At 39.1% G+C, this 18,583-nt stretch overlaps 1 protein-coding gene across 3 annotated transcripts; it reads left to right on the top strand.

The window, feature by feature from the left end:
* Nucleotides 1–5,119: 5,119 nt before the first annotated feature.
* plod1a (procollagen-lysine, 2-oxoglutarate 5-dioxygenase 1a) lies at nt 5,120–18,323 on the top strand. 3 transcript variants are annotated; one of them, XM_058390101.1, is made up of 20 exons: nt 5,120–5,423; nt 7,288–7,379; nt 7,475–7,608; nt 8,073–8,236; nt 9,264–9,376; nt 9,516–9,579; nt 10,538–10,635; nt 10,759–10,860; nt 11,303–11,434; nt 11,743–11,864; nt 12,022–12,126; nt 12,299–12,424; nt 12,531–12,672; nt 13,070–13,183; nt 13,274–13,339; nt 13,439–13,543; nt 13,671–13,817; nt 14,285–14,410; nt 14,604–14,729; nt 17,673–18,323. In XM_058390101.1, the coding sequence occupies exons 1-20, from the start codon at nt 5,330–5,332 to the stop codon at nt 17,826–17,828; spliced, it is 2,328 nt and encodes a 775-aa protein (XP_058246084.1). In that variant the 5' UTR covers nt 5,120–5,329; the 3' UTR covers nt 17,829–18,323. The 3 variants fall into 3 exon arrangements, with proteins under 3 accessions (XP_058246084.1, XP_058246085.1, XP_058246086.1); XM_058390102.1 differs by lacking the exon at nt 14,285–14,410 and having other exon boundaries at nt 5,121–5,423; XM_058390103.1 differs by lacking the exon at nt 14,604–14,729 and having other exon boundaries at nt 5,122–5,423.
* The last annotated feature ends 260 nt before the right edge of the window (nt 18,324–18,583 follow it).

Below are 18,583 nucleotides of genomic sequence, written 5' to 3'. Positions count from 1 at the left end.
GTATGACTGCACGGCCACTACCAACTCCACCACCATCATCAAGTTTGCTAACGACACCGTTGTGGTTGGACTGATCTCTGACAACAATGAGACAGCCTACCTGGAGGAGATTAGGAATCTGGAGAACTGGTGCCAGAGGAACAACCTCCTCCTCAATGTCAGCAAGACAAAGGAGCTGAGAGTGGACTTCAGCACAAAGCAGGAGAGGAACTACCAGACCCCCATGATCAATGAGAGCCCAGTGGAGAGAATGGACAGCTTCAGATACCTCAGTGTTCACATCACGCAAGACCTTTCATGGTCCTGTCACATCAACACAGTGGTGAAAAAGGCCCGGCAGCATCTCTACCACCTCAGACGCTTGAGAGACTTTAGACTGCCTTACTGTGCTTAGAAACTTTCACTCCTGCACCGTAGAGAGCATCCTGACGGGAAACGTCGCAACCTGGTTTGGGAACAGCACTAGCAGGACAGACAAGCTCTTCAGAGGGTGGTGCGATCAGTTGAGCGCATCATCCATACCAAGCTCCCTGACCTGCACTCAATCTACAACTAACGGTGCTGGACCAAGGCCAGGAAGACCATGAAGGACATCAGCCACCCCAACAATTAACTGTTCTCTCTGGCGAGGTCAGGAAAGCGCTTCCGCTCCCTGAAGGCCGATACAGAGAGGCTGAGGAGAAGCTTCTTCCCACAGGCTATACAGACTCTCAACCAGAACTCCACATAGGACTCCTACTGATTGGATTTGTTATGTTTCCTTCACACGTGTTGGAACGCACCAAACCACTCTGAACATTTGCACACTGCACAGGACTGAAGAATTTCTGGTTCTGTTAAATATAAAGAGGACTACTGTGCACTACTGCACTTTAAAGATGGACAATACCACTGCTGCTCATCATTTCATTTCACTCCATGACCACCCCGTGCTGCTGCTGTCTGCACATTGCACACTTCACACACTTTATACAGTTTATTTATACAGATCTACTTTCTTACATTTTTATATATATTTTTACAGGTTTCCACTTATACTTTATTTTATTTATATTTTATTTTATTTTACTGTAACAAACTGCAGATTTTATATTTTTCATTCTTCCTTTGGCATTCTACCTCCTTATTTCCTTTTCCATTTCAAGGTCATAAACAGTTGTGTAAGCATTACACTGCATATCATACTGTGTACAACTGTGTATGTGACAAATAAAATTTGAATTTAATCACATTTGCCACTATAACATGCATCTACTCTCCCTGATTGTTTTACCTTCACTTGAGTATGAAGTATGTAATCTTCTATTGCTTTCAGCCCCTTGACCACATCCACCAATAAAAAATGATATACAGTGGTACCTTGCTCCTCGACCACCCCTGTGTTCGAATTTCCGGTATTTGATTAAAATTTTCGAGTCAATTTGACCTTGGTGTACGAAAATATTTTCGGTGTATGACTCAACCGTCAGGAACGCCGGTTTTTGTTTTATACAGGATTGCAACGAATATCTAATTTTCATTTAAGGCTGGCTCAGCCCCCAATGAGGGTATAATAGTTAAATAAATAAATAAATAAATACATACACGCTTGCCATGCAGCGTACCCTGGGGTAGACAATAGAGATGAAGCAGCTAAGAAAGCATCATCTGTGAGTGCTTGTGTTATAAACCCCACGCTATCTTTTGTGGTATCATTTCAGTAGCCATGTCTCCGAAAAAGGGTAAATCAGGCATCAGTGTTACCGAGAGGAAAATTGTGAGATCAACCATCGAGTTGAAACAGATTAATTTGTTTTACATTATTTCCTATGGGGAAAAATAATTCAGTTTTCGACCAAATCGGTATTCAACCAGACTTTTGGAACGAATTTAGGTCGAACACTGAGGTACTAAATGTACTAAAGTACTAAAGTTTTGGGTGGATGCGTAACAATGACTTATAACAACATTTCTTATATTATCATATAATCATGATCTCATCCTCCCACTGAAACAATCTGTCCAGAATATACACTCCTAATTATGGCTATACACTATATTGCCAAAAGTTTTGGGACATCTGCCTTTACATGCACATGAAGTTTAATGACATCCCATTCTTACTCCATAGGGTTTAATATGGCAGCTATAACAGTTTCAACTCTTCTGGGAAGGGTTTCCACAAGGATTAGGAGTGTGTTTATGGGAATTTTTGAACATTCCTCTAGAAGCGCATATGTGAGGTCAGACACTGATGTTGGACGAGAAGGTCTGGCTCCCAAAGGTGTTCTATTGGGTTGAGGTCAGGACTCTGGCAAGGCCAGTTAAGTTCTTCCATACCATACTCGCTCATCCATGTCTTTATGGACCTTGCTTTGTGCACTGGTGTGCAGTCATGTTGGAACAGGAAGAGACCATCCCCAAACTGTTCCCATAAATTTGGGAAGCATGAAATTGTTCAAAATGTCTTGGTATGCTGAAGCATTAAGAGTTCCTTTTAATGGAACTAAGCGGCCATAAAAACCCATTCCATGAAGCTCTCTACACACTGTTCTTGAGATAAACTGAAGGCCACATGAATTTTGGAGGTCTGAAGAAAATTGGCCACTTCTGCACACAGTGATTCTGTGATTTTACATAGCCTACCACTTAATGGCGGAGTTGCTGTTGTTCCCAATTGCTTCCACTTTGTTATGATACCACTAACAGTTGACCGTGGAATAAGTAGTGAGGTAACTTCATGAATGGACTTATTACGCGTGTGGCAACCTATCATGGTACCACGCTTGAATTCACTGAGCTCCTGAGAGCAACCCAGTCTTTCACAATTGTTTGTAGAAGCAGTCTGCATGCCTAGGTGCTTGTGTCCATAGAAGTGATTGAAACACCTGAATTCAATGGTGTCCCAAAACCTTTGGCAATATAGCTTATCTAATTTAATTCTGATATAATCTACTTTGTGTATTTAATTTTATACTAAATAATAAATTGATTGCTTGTCCACAGAGCCTCAAACATTTACAAAGCGTCTGATACTCGTACACAAACCTATCAATCTTGAAGGTTGTAATATCACTGTTTTCACAATTTTGTGCATGCATTTATACAAAATTTTTAAATAAATTCATTTTTAAAACTGCGATTAGAGCCTTTTGGAGCAAGCTTGAACCATAGTTGAACTGAAGATGTAGAAGACAACACCAAAGTGATTTTAGAAATTTGAACCAGTTAGCATAGAGCAAACATGACACCCTGGGTCAATTTGTAAAGTCGACTAAGTCAATAGTTGGTCACTTGCAATGTCAGTAAAATGGGTTCTTGACATGAAAGAAAGTGGGTTTTGGTTGTGATTAGTCAGGGAAAATATTTGACTCTCTCTAGTGAAAGTTAAAGGTCTGGCCAGAGCCAACACATGGCCCGGGGCTGATGAATACATGAAACTCCATCTGGACTATAATAAACATTAAATGTAACAGTAAACCAGGATTCAAGCTATTCAGGAAGGATACAGTTGTGTAGAGTAGAGAAAATAAGTACAATTACTTAAGTTTACTTTTAATAACACAATAAAACAAGTGCACTTATATCATTTATTTAATACAATTTCTTTGGATATGTATCACTACAACTAAACTCTCAGCCTTAGCTTTTCTCCATTAACTAAAATCAGTGTATGTACTTTAACTATTCACATTTTAATAAAAATCTAAGGATTTTTTATTAGATTTATTTATGTGCAGCCCTTACCAGATATGATTTTGATTCTTTAGCATAAGACAACCATCTAACAGAACACGCCTCTGCTTGCAGCCTGTATTTTATTCTCTCTTGTACAGTTAAGTCAAGCTCTGAGATGCATTAAAACACCACACTTTATTTTTGTTAAACATACAACAAACCTACTACAATACGATGTGGTGACAATTTTTTTTTATGAATTTCAGCTCATTTTCCCCAGTATGGATATAATCTTAAATAATGCACATTTTTATAAACCTGCACATCAGGAAGTGGATTGTTGTGTTGTTTTATCTAGCAAAGCCTGAAGGATGGATGTTATGTCTACACACCAGGCTAAAGAATGCTCAGGTGAGCTTATCATCAGAAGTCCAATTGCATTACTTAACTTAAGTCTAGTTTTTAAGCACCGGTTCTTTGGTTTTTCTTTCACCTAACACTTTTGCTTTTTACTTAATACATTTTAAACAAAACTAACCTCTACTTACTACATACACAGATCAGGTATAACATTATGAGCACTGAGAGGTGAATAACACTGATGATCTCCTCATCATGGCACCTGTAAGTGGGTGGGATATATTCGGCAGCAAGTGAACATTTTGTCCTCAAAGTTGATGTGTTAGAAGCAGGAAAAATGGGCAAGTGTAAGGATTTGAGCGAGATTGACAAAGTGCCACACTGTAATGGCTAGACGACTGGATCAGGGCATCTCCAAAACTGGAGTGTTCCCGGTCTGCACTGGTCAGTATCTATGAAAAGTGGTCCAAGGAAGGAACAGTTGTGAACCGGTGACAGGGTCATGGGCGGCCAAGGCTTATTGATGCACATGGGGAGTGAAGGCTGGCCCGTGTGATCCGATCCAACAGACGAGCTACTGTTGCTCAAATTGCTAAAAAAAAAAAGTTAATGCTGATTCTGATAGAAAGGTGTCAGAATACACAGTGCATGACGGGTCAAGGCTGTTTTTGCAGCAAAAAACGGAACCAACACAATATTAGGCAAGTGGTCATTATGTTATGCCTGATTAATGTATGCCTACAATCACTGCAGTAAAAGTGTTTGATAAGTTTTTTCTCACATTTCTTCTTTTTCTTTCACATTTGGAGAGTTTATCATGTTTTACTTTAACTAGTAAATCATTTAAAGGTGTACTTAAACTTTTACCAGAACTTTTTTATAGCCTTTTATAGCCTCTTGATCACCAGCATGATCAGAATAATCCAAGGCCAACTTTACCAGCTAGGTTTTCTTTTCTTTTCTTGTGACTAATACTAACCCTATCACATCCTACTGTATGCTGGTGTCCCTTTTGTCCAGCAGGGTAGCCTGGTAATAAAACAACAGACCACCAAACCTTGTGTGTGATTTGGATGCATATTACTATGTCCCTAGTGAAGCCGTAGGCCTCGAAATCACAGTATCTCTGGTCCTGCCCCTGCTTTATCTAGCGGTATGCTAATGTAGCATAGCGTCGTAGCTAACTGGGCAGTCTCATTGCAAAGGGTGGGCTTAGCTCTGTTTATATAAGTTAGGCTAACTTTTACTCGAAACGTCTTCAGCATTTAGGAGGCGTTTATTATCACAAAGATAGCCACGACTTTAAGGAGACATGAAGACTGAAACGCTAACATCTTTGCTTGGACTTTTATGCTTGAGCGTGTTTTCCCCGTTACACTGTGAGCCAAAGGGACCAATTCCTGAAGGTAAGACCTTCCTGGGGTTCTCAACATCAGCTCGTGCAATCGTAAAATAAACACATCGTAGCTTGTAGATGATGTAAAGGTTTATGGAAAAAATAAGAATGGGATAAAATCAAATCCGGAGGGGGAGATTTAGTGTGTGTGTGTGTGTGTGTGTGTGTGTGTGTTCAGCTGAGTGTAGCTGACGTGGAGTGTACATGCCAGAGCCAGTTCAGTTATTCTGCAACAGAGGCGGCTGGGATTATTTTTTATTATTATATCATCGTATATTAAACAGTATTTGAGACATGTGAAACTTGTAATAGCTCAGGTGTTTAATCTAACCTTGTTGAGACTGAAATTTGTTTATAACGGTGTCTGTGCAACAGCTAAATTCATCCTTCCGGAATTCCCAAAACATGATATGATTCCTCTTAGTTTTCCAGCTTTATTTTTCTGATCAAAGATAACGTCAGTATTAGATATTACTGTTTTAACAAGATCCGCTTTTCCTTACTGTTTTGTTTCCCTTTAAAGCCCTGAATGCTGAGTAAGCAAACATTTGCGCCATAGATGGAAAGAAAAAAAAAAAAATCTTTCTCCCTTACAGTTAATAGGATTTCCGCTCGAGACTCTAAATGTGTCGGAATTCGTGGCTATAAAAGAGGAGGAACTTGTCCCCATTATTCACGACCCTTAAGGCACGTAGGCTGTGGATCTCCTCATCTTCAAACAGCTTCATCTGGACATGAGGAAATGATACACTTCCATGTTTTTGCTCTTATTAAGGAACTAGTTAAGATTTAGAATATACAAACTTTCTTACATGTATTCCTTTCGAATCATTCTTCAAGCATTCTGCTGGACACATTTATAGACATTTAAAAGTGAGATATAGTGTGTAAAATATTATTTATTTTTCCTTAGTCATTAAAACCCCCAAACATTTTTTTAAACATGATCTACATATCACTTAAAGTGTCCATTACATGATTTTTAAATGTATAACTTTATTTATTTATTTATTTAAATGTCATTCCTACTAGTTGGATGTCGACAAAGCATATATGTTGTAAAAATCCATTTTTTATTAGTCAATTAATTTGGTAAATTAATATCTGTCTGTCTGTCTGTCTGTCTGTCTGTCCAGCTATCCATTATTTAGCTACAAGATCAGTGAACTCCTAGACAGTTATAATGAAATGTCTGGCGTTAAGAGATCTCCAGTGTAATCAGTATATAATATCAGGGAGTTGTTTCACATTTGGGTCAGACTATTAGATTTGTTAGGGTTTTATGCTAGGGTTTAAACCCACCATCTACCTTCGCATGCATATAGCTGTATAATTGTGGTTTAAGGCTCTTTTTTCAGGGGCCAAAAAGTGGGATTTAAACTTGTAGCCTTCTGATCAAAGTTTAAGCACAGAGCTTCCACTTCCTGAAGCGCACATTATTAACGGTCTCTAATATTTGTATTCACGCTCACATTTTTGGAGAAAACTGCTACTTTCTCACCTATCCTCTTACCAAACTTCACATATAAATTCGAAACCCTCAACCCTCGAAATAGGACAAAAATGAAAACAGCTTCATGCAGCTGGAGTTTTATAAGATGTTAGGAAAAAGTTTTTATTTTTTGTTGACCTGCAGCAGAGAGCTAAATCAGTACACAGTAATTTGAAATATCATTAAAAAAATTCCTTGCACGTTATTTTTACAAGCAGACCTCTCTGTTATTTTTAAGTTGCACAGAAATCCACTCCATTACATTAAACCGTTTAACACTTAAATGCACAATGTACTTTTATAAGCAGCAACTTATGACTTTATTGTAATAATAATAATAATAATAATGTCTTTTCTTTATGTCTTTTTTTTCCCCCTACAGAAAAACTCCTAGTACTAACCGTAGCTACAAAAGAAACCGATGGATTTAAGCGGTTCATGAGATCTGCACGCTACTTTAACTACACAATTAAGGTACAAAAATATGTCTATGCAAATTTGATATATCTCCAACTTTAAGCATGAGTCCACACGTCTGATTGTTACTCATTTAAAAAACTCTTTTGTAGGTTCTTGGCAGGGCTGAGAAATGGACCGGTGGGGACTACATGTCTGCGCCAGGAGGAGGACAGAAAGTGCGACTTTTGAAGTCTGCCCTGGACAGCATAAATGAGGAGGACAAAATCATCCTCTTTGTAGACAGGTATTTACTCTTACGGGTGATTTATTTCAATAAATTATGCATCCATTTAAGCTAATTTTACACTGAAAAGAAAGATTCATGGCTGAAATGAAACATTCAGGACAGAGCCAGAAACGCCGGATTAGATTTGATTAATATTTTTTTAGAAACTCTACTGAAAATGTAGGAGATAGGATCATTTTTCACTGAAATTAATTTCAAAGCAGATTATCCAGTGTAGGGCTTAAAACAAACCTCGGAAATATCACCATGCTGCTAGTGTAGGAAGATATTAATAATGAACAATGTTCGATAGCAGTGGCTTTTTAACCACTAAAAGTATTTCACATTGAGATTTGCTCTGTTAAGGTTATTGTGTTTAAAAAAAAAAGTCACAATGTATTTTTTATTTTTATTTAAAGCTAGTCCAGAGCGTTATAAATGACAAACGTTATAAATGATAAACGTCTTCTTAATCCCTGCAGCTATGACATGATCTTCTCTTCGGGCCCAAAAGAACTGCTGAAGAAGTTCCAGCAGACCAGGCACAAGGTGGTCTTCTCTGCCGAGACCCTCATCTGGCCAGACCGCCATCTGGAGGACAAGCACCCACATGTCAGAGAAGGGAAGAGGTTTCTCGGATCAGGAGGCATGTGTTTGTCTTATTGTTGACACAGCAAACGTCGTTAACTAGGCTGTTAGCACTGTATGTGATTAATGTTTGCACTGACATTCCCATCTCTGGGCCTGGAGAACCCCCTGTTTTGCACATTTGAGTGTTACTGCATCAACACACCTGATTCAACAAATCAGCTAAGTGATAACCCTTTGGGTGTTTTAGAGCAGGGGAAAAGTGCTAGAGAGGTTGGGAACAAGTTGTAAAGTAATTTAAGCAAGTGCACTTCAGGTCAATCAGGTTGCTCTGATTGGAAAATAATGACAGGGTGTGTTGCTTCATGCCATTACTATTACTACCAAAGTTAATTATCTTCTAATTATTATCCTTAACTAAATAAAGAAAGGATATTTTTATGCATTAAGAGTTCCATTTAACACACTAGCTCCTGTTAACTACACCTGTAAACAGTTGTTCTTTACACATCATCTTTCTGTCTTTTTTTAATCGATTTACGTATTATATCCATCATCGAAGCCAACGTAAATTAGTGGTTACCATAGAAACAATAACTTCTCTTGCTAACTTGCTTCCGTAGCTGTGATTGAAAATGAGTCAACACCTTTGGACCAGTCAGATTTGAGATTTCAACAGCGCTGTGGTATTAGATAGGAATAATGCTGAGCACTATAGTATATAAATGATTCAGTTTTATAATATTTTCACATTAAATGTTTTAAAGAGGTAATTCCAAAACGAATGGCATTTATTGAAGATCCTGCCACAAGTTTAAAGTTGCGCCTTTTCCCCTAACATCTCATTAACATGCTTGCAATGATTTTACTACATTGTTATGAGTTGATGTAGTGAGCTAACAGCTGTGATACAAGCTGGCAATGTTTTATTGTTAGTGAGCAGCCCCCCCACCCCACCCCCGCCTTCCATGATAATGTGAAAATCAGATGTGGGAACATGAGACAGGAAACTGAGACAATTCCATTTGTCCTACCTCCAGTTTCTGCTCTAGTATTCAGAGCTCTTCTTCTTTTTCTGCATCCAGGTTTCATAGGCTATGCCAAAAACATTAAAAAGATGGTCTCTGATTGGTCGGGGAAAGATGACGACAGTGACCAGCTCTTTTATACCAAACTATACATCAACCCTGAGAAGCGGGTGAGCTTTGTCTTTATCGTTAATGTTTTGTAAGAGAAAGTAGCGAGTTTGTCACTTTTTTTTCTTGTTTTTTTAAGGTTTAATAAGGTGTTTTTGGTGCTGACATTTTCTCTCCCCCACCCTGTCATTTCCTCCACAGAAATCCATAAATATAACTCTCGACAGCAAGTGCAGATTGTTCCAGAACCTGCACGGAGCTCTAGGTGAGTGTGTGCTGTGTGATTGTGGACAATGCAAAAGAGTTTGCTGAGACAGGAGAAGACAGTTTACTGGACCGCTTTATAGGGAAGCAAAGTTGCTGACTTGTCCAAGAACGGTGTAACAACAGTGCAGGTTTTATCGCTTGTAAAAATCTCCACTAGGAGGGCCTTAAAAAGAGAAACCCAACCCTTCCCTTTTTCTGTAAATTTCCTGCTTAATGAGGGCTTGCTTTGATGGTAAAGAGTAAAGGATGGAATTGACGATCTATTTCGCATTGAGCCCAGACTCCTTTCTTCAGAAGGTCTCACTGCAGGAGCAGGAGCTAGAAGCTAGAGCTTTGGCTTTCTTCCAAACTTCTGCAATCCCTGGTTTCCCCGCCTGCCTCCGTTTGCCTCGGGGAGTGGAATGTGAGAGTCAACTGTAGGATGTGCCTGTGCACACGTAGGCCAGCTGAACGTAAAGCCACCATTCATTCTTGTTTCAGCCTTCAGCCCCGCAATAGCTGGGTGTTAAGACAAACCTTCTGTGTTCTCGAAGAGCCTCAGCTCTCATTCTCAAGTGACTGTTTTAAAACCAACGTAAACAGCTGGGCCTCTGATAAATTACCAGATGCTCAGGTTAAATGCTAGTTATTCTGCATGTTTATGTGGGTGAAGTTAAAGAAAACTGTCTGTTCTATTTAAACAGCAGATCAAGTTGGTCACTTCAGTTCTACTGTATTTCCTTTACTGGCAGTAGATTAAAGATGCCAGAATCACTTGGCGTAAGAGATCTGTGTTTAGATAACTGCGAAAATCTGGAGGAAGTAGTGCAGTACAAAAGAGCTTTCTTTGTCCATCCTAGTGGGAAACCTGTCTTTTCTGGGTCATTTAACAACAACCCAGCTCACACAACTATTACAAAGAAGCTTGAAAGGGAATTGCTAATGGGATGGGGTTTTTTTTTCTTTGTTCCGAGCAGATGAAGTGGTGCTCAAGTTTGAGAATGCAAGGGTGAGGGCCAGAAATGTGCTCTTTGACACCCTACCTGTTATCATCCATGGAAACGGACCTACAAAGGTAGACAGAATTTTTTTTAAATCATTTAATCACCTTAGGAAATATGTATTTCCTTAATATGCCTACTTTTTATGAATGCCTCTCTATTTTTGGTGTTAATCACCATTTGCATGCGTTTTTCAGCTTCAGATAAATTACCTTGGCAACTACATCCCCAAAGTGTGGACCTTCGAGACAGGCTGCACAGTTTGCCACGAGGACTTGAGGCCTCTCTCGGGACTCAAGGTAGATTCCCCAGTCCCTTATTATTGCAGGCCTTCTAGATAATAGAAGCCTTTAAATTCCAGGCTTCACATTTTAATTCATTTTGGTATCATTTTTTATTATTCAGTTCAACAATACTGTATGGATTTATACTCTTAAACTCACATTGTAATGTAAATGTTCTGTTTTGATGTATGATTTATGAGTAACAAGCAAAGGTACAAAAAAGTAAAGGTCTACAGTACTTTTACTAGCTTTAAAAAGCCAAGTTTTTTTTTACCAGTTATTAGTTATTTAAAGATGGGATTAAAAGTGTGTTTAATAAAAACCTTTCTTGATAAGATTAAATAAGGTTACATTCCAATGGTCTCAGAATTTGAAGATTTTTCTTGTAAATGGCAAGACCTAGTTCTATAGGTATGGATGCTGAGGTATGGATGCTGAGCTTGTCATTTCTCTGCAGGAGAGCGAGTATCCCGGAGTGGTCATCGGCATCTTCATTCAGCAGCCCACTCCGTTCGTATCGGTGTTCTTTGAGCGTCTTCTCAGCCTCAAGTATCCCAAAAATCGTCTAAAACTCTTCATTTCCAACCAGGTGAGACATTATCCCCCATCATTTCAATTCATATTTCAAACAATACCATTGATGCTTTTGTAAATATTTTGCCATCTTTGATTGTTGCCGGAGTTCCTGTTTAACAGTATGAATATAAAAAATATCAAATGCCCTGTAACTATGAACGGTCTGTGATGTGGAAGTATGTGATATGTTCAGTTTCACTAAACTACTGGACATTACTGATAAGTAATGTCATCCAGTTAAAATTTTACAGGTTTACATTTTTATTCTTTTCTTTTTATGAGTTTTTTCCTCCATTAAAATTGATTTTTGTTCTTTTCCAGGAGCCCCATCATGAGCAGCACGTCCACGCTTTTCTACAGAATCATGAGGCAGAGTATCAGGCTGTGAAGCTGATTGGACCCAATGAGGGTGTTGACCACGTTACCTCACGCAATATAGGCTTGTGAGTTTCAAAAGGCCAATGACATTCATGAAAATCAAGGTGTAAATTCATCTCAGCCTAACGCACCAGAGCATGGCTCGTGTGCCTTGTGTGTTATACCTGGAATACAGAAGTAATTACTGTACAGTGTATCTGGAATAATATTCTTTCTGCGCAGTGACATGTGTCGAGACGACAGCGACTGCGAGTACTTCTTCAGTATGGATGGAGATGTTGTAATGAAGAACGAAGACGTGCTTAAGATCCTAATCGAGTTAAATAAGTAAGTTTGCAGTATTAAAAATTTGTCATGCGTCGAATATGCCAAGATAAAGACTTTTCGACAATGGAAATTATTGTTGCCTCTCACGAGATTGTGGAACTGTACCAGCAGCAGATTTCACACTTCATTAATAAACCCAGTGCCAGTCACCGTCTCATTCCTAACTCCACAGGCCATTCATAACGCCGATGATGAGCAAGCCTGGCCGGCTGTGGTCTAATTTCTGGGGAGCTCTTAGCGCTGATGGTTACTACGCTAGGTCTGAGGATTATGTGGACATCGTTCAGGGTCGCAGAGTGTAAGTCTATCTTTTTTTTCTTTTCTTTTTTTTTTTTACAGTGCATGAAATTCTAACATAAGCTTGGAAAACTCTGAAATGTATATTTTTGTGTGTTCTCCCACAGGGGTATCTGGAACGTTCCATATGTGTCTCAGGTGTACCTGCTGAGAGCGGACATCCTGAGGAACGAACTGAAGGCTCCGGATCTCTTCCAGTCGGCGACCCTTGACCCAGATATGGCCTTCTGCTCCAGAGTGCGAGACCAGGTCAGTGCACTGACAATGTTTTATTTAAAATGGACAGGATACAGCAACAAAATCCATTCTGAAAGAGATGCTTTGGAAAATAGCAGAGCTCTGATTCAGGTGCTTCAGTTAAATGTCAGAATGAGGAAAAATATGAATTCTGACCTTGACTGAGGCAAAGCCGTTGGTGCAGTATTTGTGCAGGAGCCAGCAGAATAATTGTGCACACATTTTTTTTAATATGAGAGCAAAAGAATTCTGTATGAGCACAGATCATGCTTATTGATTACTCTGTAGCATTCTAGGCAATACACCAGTACATCGTGAAATATGATGTAATGCTGTATGTACTGGTGACATACTGGGAATACAGTATCATGTATTATATATGTAATCTTATTCTTTTTTGTCCTTTAAGGGAGTTTTCATGTTCGTGACGAATATGCATACATACGGCCGAATCCTGAATACGGAAAACTACCAGACGAATCACCTTCACAATGATCTCTGGCAGATCTTTGATAACCCTGTGGTACGTGGAAATCGAAGATATTTCTAATAGCACATTGCTATGTCGCTTCTTTGTTTAACTCACTATTCCACCCCACGATTTATTTTACAGGACTGGGAAGAGCGATACATTCATCCAAATTACTCAAGAATTATGAAAGACAATATAATTGAAACGGTACGCATCACAGACAGAAGACTAGTGGAAACTAGTGTTTTAAAGATGGATTATCCAAATGACCTGCCTTACTCATCATTATCTTTGTCTATCACACAGCCATGCCCTGATGTATTCTGGTTTCCTATTTTCACCACTGTGGCTTGTGACCACCTCGTTGAAGAGATGGAAAATTTTGGCCAGTGGTCAGGAGGTGGCAATGTGGTATGTGGAGGATGTTTGGGAAGAATTCCTGTTACAGTTGCGAAACTAAACACACTCTAAGCATAATGAATAGGCACAATGAAGCAGTCCCACTTTCACATAATTTCTGGTTGTTTTCTCGTTGCAGGACACTCGGATACAGGGTGGCTACGAGAACGTCCCCACTATTGATATTCACATGAATCAGATCAACTATGAAAAAGAGTGGCACAAGCTCCTCTTGGAATATGTTGCACCAGTGACAGAGAAAATGTTTCCTGGGTATTACACAAAGGTAAGGCTTTTTAAAACTCTTCCTCTCCTTCATATTTTTTGTTTACAATTAAGAAATTATTATATTGTATACATATGAGTGATGAATAACCTCTGTTGCACTCGAAGTGTTCATGCAGGTTGGGCAGCTAATGCGAATTAATTAAATTGTCCAAAAGGCTGGTAAGTCACTAAAGCCTGGGTCACACTACAAGATTTTTTTACATTCTTGCCTTTGGATATAATTACAGATTTTGTTCAACAGTTCACACGAGACATTGTGCATTCTTCACACAGCGTACATGCTTAGATCGCCAGGGTTAAGACTAGATTTTATACACCAGACAAGCAGACTAAATTTAGAATATTTGTCATTACAGAGGTGAATCAGACTCAAAGGGGAATTAGTCTGATTGTCCTCTAGTGTGGCCCAGGCATAACTCATAAGTAAACGACGATTTGTCTCACCCATGTCTCTTTTCTCATCAGTGTACCTCCTACCTGAACTTTGTAGTGAGGTATAAGCCTGACGAGCAGCCCCTGCTCACCCCGCATCATGACGCCTCCACTTTTACTGTTAACATAGCTCTCAACAGCAAAGACATTGATTATCAGGTAAATAAGTCTCATCGCACAGAAGGACCTGCGCTGAAAACACAACGAAAGTCGACACTCTGGCGGCTGTAATGATGCAGGGGAGCTGGGCTTTTTTCCCTCTGTCTTCTTCCCCTCATTCTTGAGGGATCCTGTTCTGCTTGTGAATGCTGCATGACCTGTGTGTATGTGTGTGTATTGTCTCTCCCCGCAGGCTCAGTTTGACTTGGCGTTTGTAGTTAGGTATAAACCCGATGAACAGCCCTCGTTAAGGCCTCATCATGACGCTTCTACTTTTACTGTAAATATTGCCCTCAATCAAGTGGGGATTGACTTTCAGGTGAGTGAGATAGAGTGAGAGTGTCTTCAGGTGTTCGTTAGTTACATAATGTGCCCTGTGCTGCTTTTATTTTGTCTGGGACTAATATATCAGTGACATATTATTACATATCATATGTTACATGACTGTGTATTGTTGATGTAAGCATTTCACCCTGAAGCTTAGAGTAAAGGAACAAATCATGCTGCATGTTTAGGCTGAAAACTGACAGCATTTCTATGTTGGTGATGTCATTCTGCTTTTTTCTGCTTGCTAACTGAGGTCTTAACAAGTGTTCCCTGCATGTAGAGCTAAATTGGCTTCAGTTTGCATTGCGACTTCAGACGTTTCACATTAAACAGTACATTCAGTTGTTTTTATTCTTTCAAATACAGTGCTGCTTGAAAGTTTGTGCACCCCTTGAGCTGTTCAGAGTGTTCTGTTGTTTTACCTTGATTTTCTTATTTTATCATCACCTGCTTTTAATAAATGAAATGTCAGATGTATGTTGATCAATTGCATATGTTTGTTTAGAGGGAATTTTGCGAGTAGCCAAAAGACTATATGAAAGATTGAATTATTGTATGTGCAAAAGTAAGTGAAGCCAAAGCTGCATTGGTAAAGTCAAGTGGGTAACAGATTCAGGTGAAACACATTTGGGTGCTTAATTAATCAGTTAAGCAGACCAATCAAATTAGACATCCTTAGGAAAGTGGTTGGGTAAACACTGATTAAAAGAGAGAGGAAACCAACCAAAGCATTGTACTGTCAAGGAGTCAAACAATGCCAAGAGGAAAGGAGATATCTGAGGACATCAGGAAGAAGGTGGCGACAGCCCATCAGTCTGGAGAAGGCTATAAGTCCATCTCCAAGAGATTCCAACTCCATCCATCCACTGTAAGACAAATCATCTCCAAATGGAGGGCATTCAACATGACCACAACTCTGCCTAGAAGTGGACGCCCATCAAAACTATCTCTAAGAAGTACCAGAAAAATGATAAATGATGTAAAGGCCAACCCACACATCACCTCTAGAGTAAATGTACAATCAGACAAAAATTGAACAGACATGACATTTATGGAAGGGTTGCTAGAAAGAAGCCTCTGCTCTCAAAAATAACAAAGCTGCCCATTTTATTTTGCCAGAAAGCCTTTGGACAAACCAGAGGCCTTTTGGAAGTCCATTCTTTGGACAGATGAGTCCAAAATAGATTTATTTGGTCATTATCAAAGCCGTCATGTTTGGAGAAAAGCCAACACTGAATTACAGGAAAAGAACCTCCTCCCAACAGTGAAGCATGGTGGTGGAAATGTGAAGGTCTGGGGCTGCTTTTCTGCCTCTGGGCCAGGGCGACTCCATATTATCCAGGGAAACTTGAATTCTCAGACCTATCAACAAATTCCTGAAGAGAATCTCCTATCATTAGTCAGAGAACTGAAGCTGGGCTGAAAATGGGTGATGCAACAAGACAACGACCCTAAGCATTCAAGCAAATCCACCAAGGAATGGCTTAAAAGAAAGAAGTTTCACCCTCTTCATTGGCCTAGTCAGAGTCCGGATCTCAGTCCAATTGAAATGTTGTGGCTAGACCTGAAGCGGGTGGTATGTGCCGGATGTCCTTCCAACCTCTCTCGACTGGTTCTGCAAAGAGGAGTGGGCAAAAATCAGATGTGAGAGACTGGTCAGTGGTTACAAAAGACATTCGGTTGAGGTAATGGCTGCAAAAGGAGGTGCCACAAGCTAGTAAATAAAAGGCTTCACTTACTTTTGCACATATAATAATACAATCTTTCATGTAGTTTTTTGGCTACTCGCAAAATTTCCTCTAAACAAACATATGCAAGTGATCAACATACATCTGACATTTATTTATAAAAAAAAAAGCAGGTGATGATAAAATAAGAAAATCAAGGTAAACAACAGAACACTGAACAGCTCAAGGGGTTCACAAACTTTCAAGCAGCACTGTATGTAGGGTGTAACATGAACGTATTAAAGGCTGAAACAGCCATTTCCCCTTTTGACTTCCTGCTGATCAGCCAATGTAACACGACTTGTTGTATTGACTATGTCTGTTTGGCTTTAATAAGCTTGGGATAAAAATGTATTTAAAAAACGAGCCGATTAGATCAGCATTCTGTAGCTTGTGTCCAGAAAAGTGCGCAAAAGATATCAGATGCTTAGTAGCCCAGGTGCAGAGTGTCTGAGGCTAAGCCTGAGGCTAGTTTTCATGAACTTGCATAATCTTTACTGTAATGTGTATCATGTTTCTGTGTGTTGTTTGTCCAGTAAAACACTTTACCTTGATTGAAATGGCTGAAGATACAGACAGCTTATTTATTTATTTGTTTGTTTGTAGAGTTTGTTTGTTTGTGTGTTGATTTTGCCAGTAATTTTCATCTTTGCATGGAGGTTTGAACCATATCAATAGTGAGGCTCGGATTTACATTTATGTATAGTTGATCAGTTTCTAAAAGAAGCCAGAATATAACTGCATTTTGCAGATTGTTTATATGAAACTTCAAAAAATATAATGTACTCCTCAAAAAATATTAAGTGTATGAAGTATTGCTTGGCTAAATATATTTAGATTATCTACAGTGGCCATCCAAAGTTTTCTCTCAACACATTAATGGGTCAGTTATTGTATAGGCAACTAATAAGCCTTATACCTAATAAAAGGTTTTAAGAGATTTGCAAAATATTCTCATTATCTTATAAAACATTTAATATGCAAACTTGTTTAATCAGGTAATTGGTTTTTGTTTTCTTTTTTTAAGTTTCAGGAAGCTAGTGTTGCTGTATCATGTTATGCACTAGTAGTAAATAAATAAAGTCGCTTCAGTGACAGGCTCATGTAACTTCAAGTGAATTATTTTTAACAATGTACTGTTGGACAGTGTTTTATTTGTAAGTAAGCTTTGCTATGTGACTAATTATCATACCTCCTCCTTCGGTCAGGGTGGCGGCTGCCGGTTCCTCAGGTACGACTGCTCTGTACAGGCCCCGAGGAAAGGCTGGGCCCTTATGCACCCTGGCCGTTTAACACACTACCACGAAGGCCTGCCTACAACGGCGGGTGTCAGATACATCGCCGTCTCATTTGTGGACCCTTAATTTGAAAATCTTTAAAGGAATGTTACAGTCCCTTTCTTTAGTCCAAGATGTCCAGTGTGAGAGTTGAGACAGGACTGTCAGAAAGACAATCAGATATAACAGTGTGTTGAAAATCATTAAAATTGTGCCTTGTATTGTTGTAAAAGTTATAATGTACTGCCTCGTCTGTAATTCGAAGGCCGATCCGTGAACACAGTTTACTTTGAATGCAGATGAGGCCTGTACTTTTTTTTTTATTTATTTATCATTTTTTTTAAAGCAGTCACTCCATTCATCTGGCATGTTTGCTTGTTTTTAACGATTTGGCCTGGGATAAGTGAATTATACACCTGTTTTTCTCCTCGATACGTTTCCCAGGGAAACGGTGCTACTGTTTTAGAAAAGGCTGATGTATATGTTGGGTTTTTTTTGTCTCTTCTAGATCATTGTTCAATGTTAAATCATTTATTTGTTTTTTTATTGACATAAAACAATAAAAAGTGACTGTTTTCTTTATGCTTTTGTTATTTTGGGTTAATGACTGTTTAATACCTTGATTTTACAAAGCAAATCCATTGGATTTAGAATTGTAACATATTAGTCTTTTATAGATCTGATTATAAATGGGAATGTGCCTGAAGCTGAGGACAAACATTTCAGTCATGAGGAACTGTTCGGTGAGAAGACATGGTGGGCTTCGCCCTAGGCTGTCCTCGCCTTAATGAATCCTACCATAATGAATGTTCATATTGTTGCTTTGCTGTCCTTCCTTGAGC

Source organism: Hemibagrus wyckioides, linkage group LG05, assembly GCF_019097595.1.
Source record: "Hemibagrus wyckioides isolate EC202008001 linkage group LG05, SWU_Hwy_1.0, whole genome shotgun sequence".
Classification (NCBI taxonomy): Eukaryota; Metazoa; Chordata; class Actinopteri; order Siluriformes; family Bagridae; genus Hemibagrus; species Hemibagrus wyckioides.
Note: the sequence above shows the minus strand (reverse complement) of the source record. Positions and strands in the feature narration are given on the sequence as shown.

What these genes read in the sequence shown, in the direction of transcription:
- plod1a (XM_058390101.1), top strand. Translation starts at nt 5,330, where the DNA reads ATGAAGACTGAAACGCTAACATCTTTGCTTGGACTTTTATGCTTGAGC. An exon ending in ATCGTTCAGGGTCGCAGAGT is followed by an intron (nt 12,425 to 12,530) that starts GTAAGTCTATCT and finishes GTTCTCCCACAG; the next exon opens with GGGTATCTGGAACGTTCCAT. An exon ending in GCAAAGACATTGATTATCAG is followed by an intron (nt 14,411 to 14,603) that starts GTAAATAAGTCT and finishes CTCTCCCCGCAG; the next exon opens with GCTCAGTTTGACTTGGCGTT.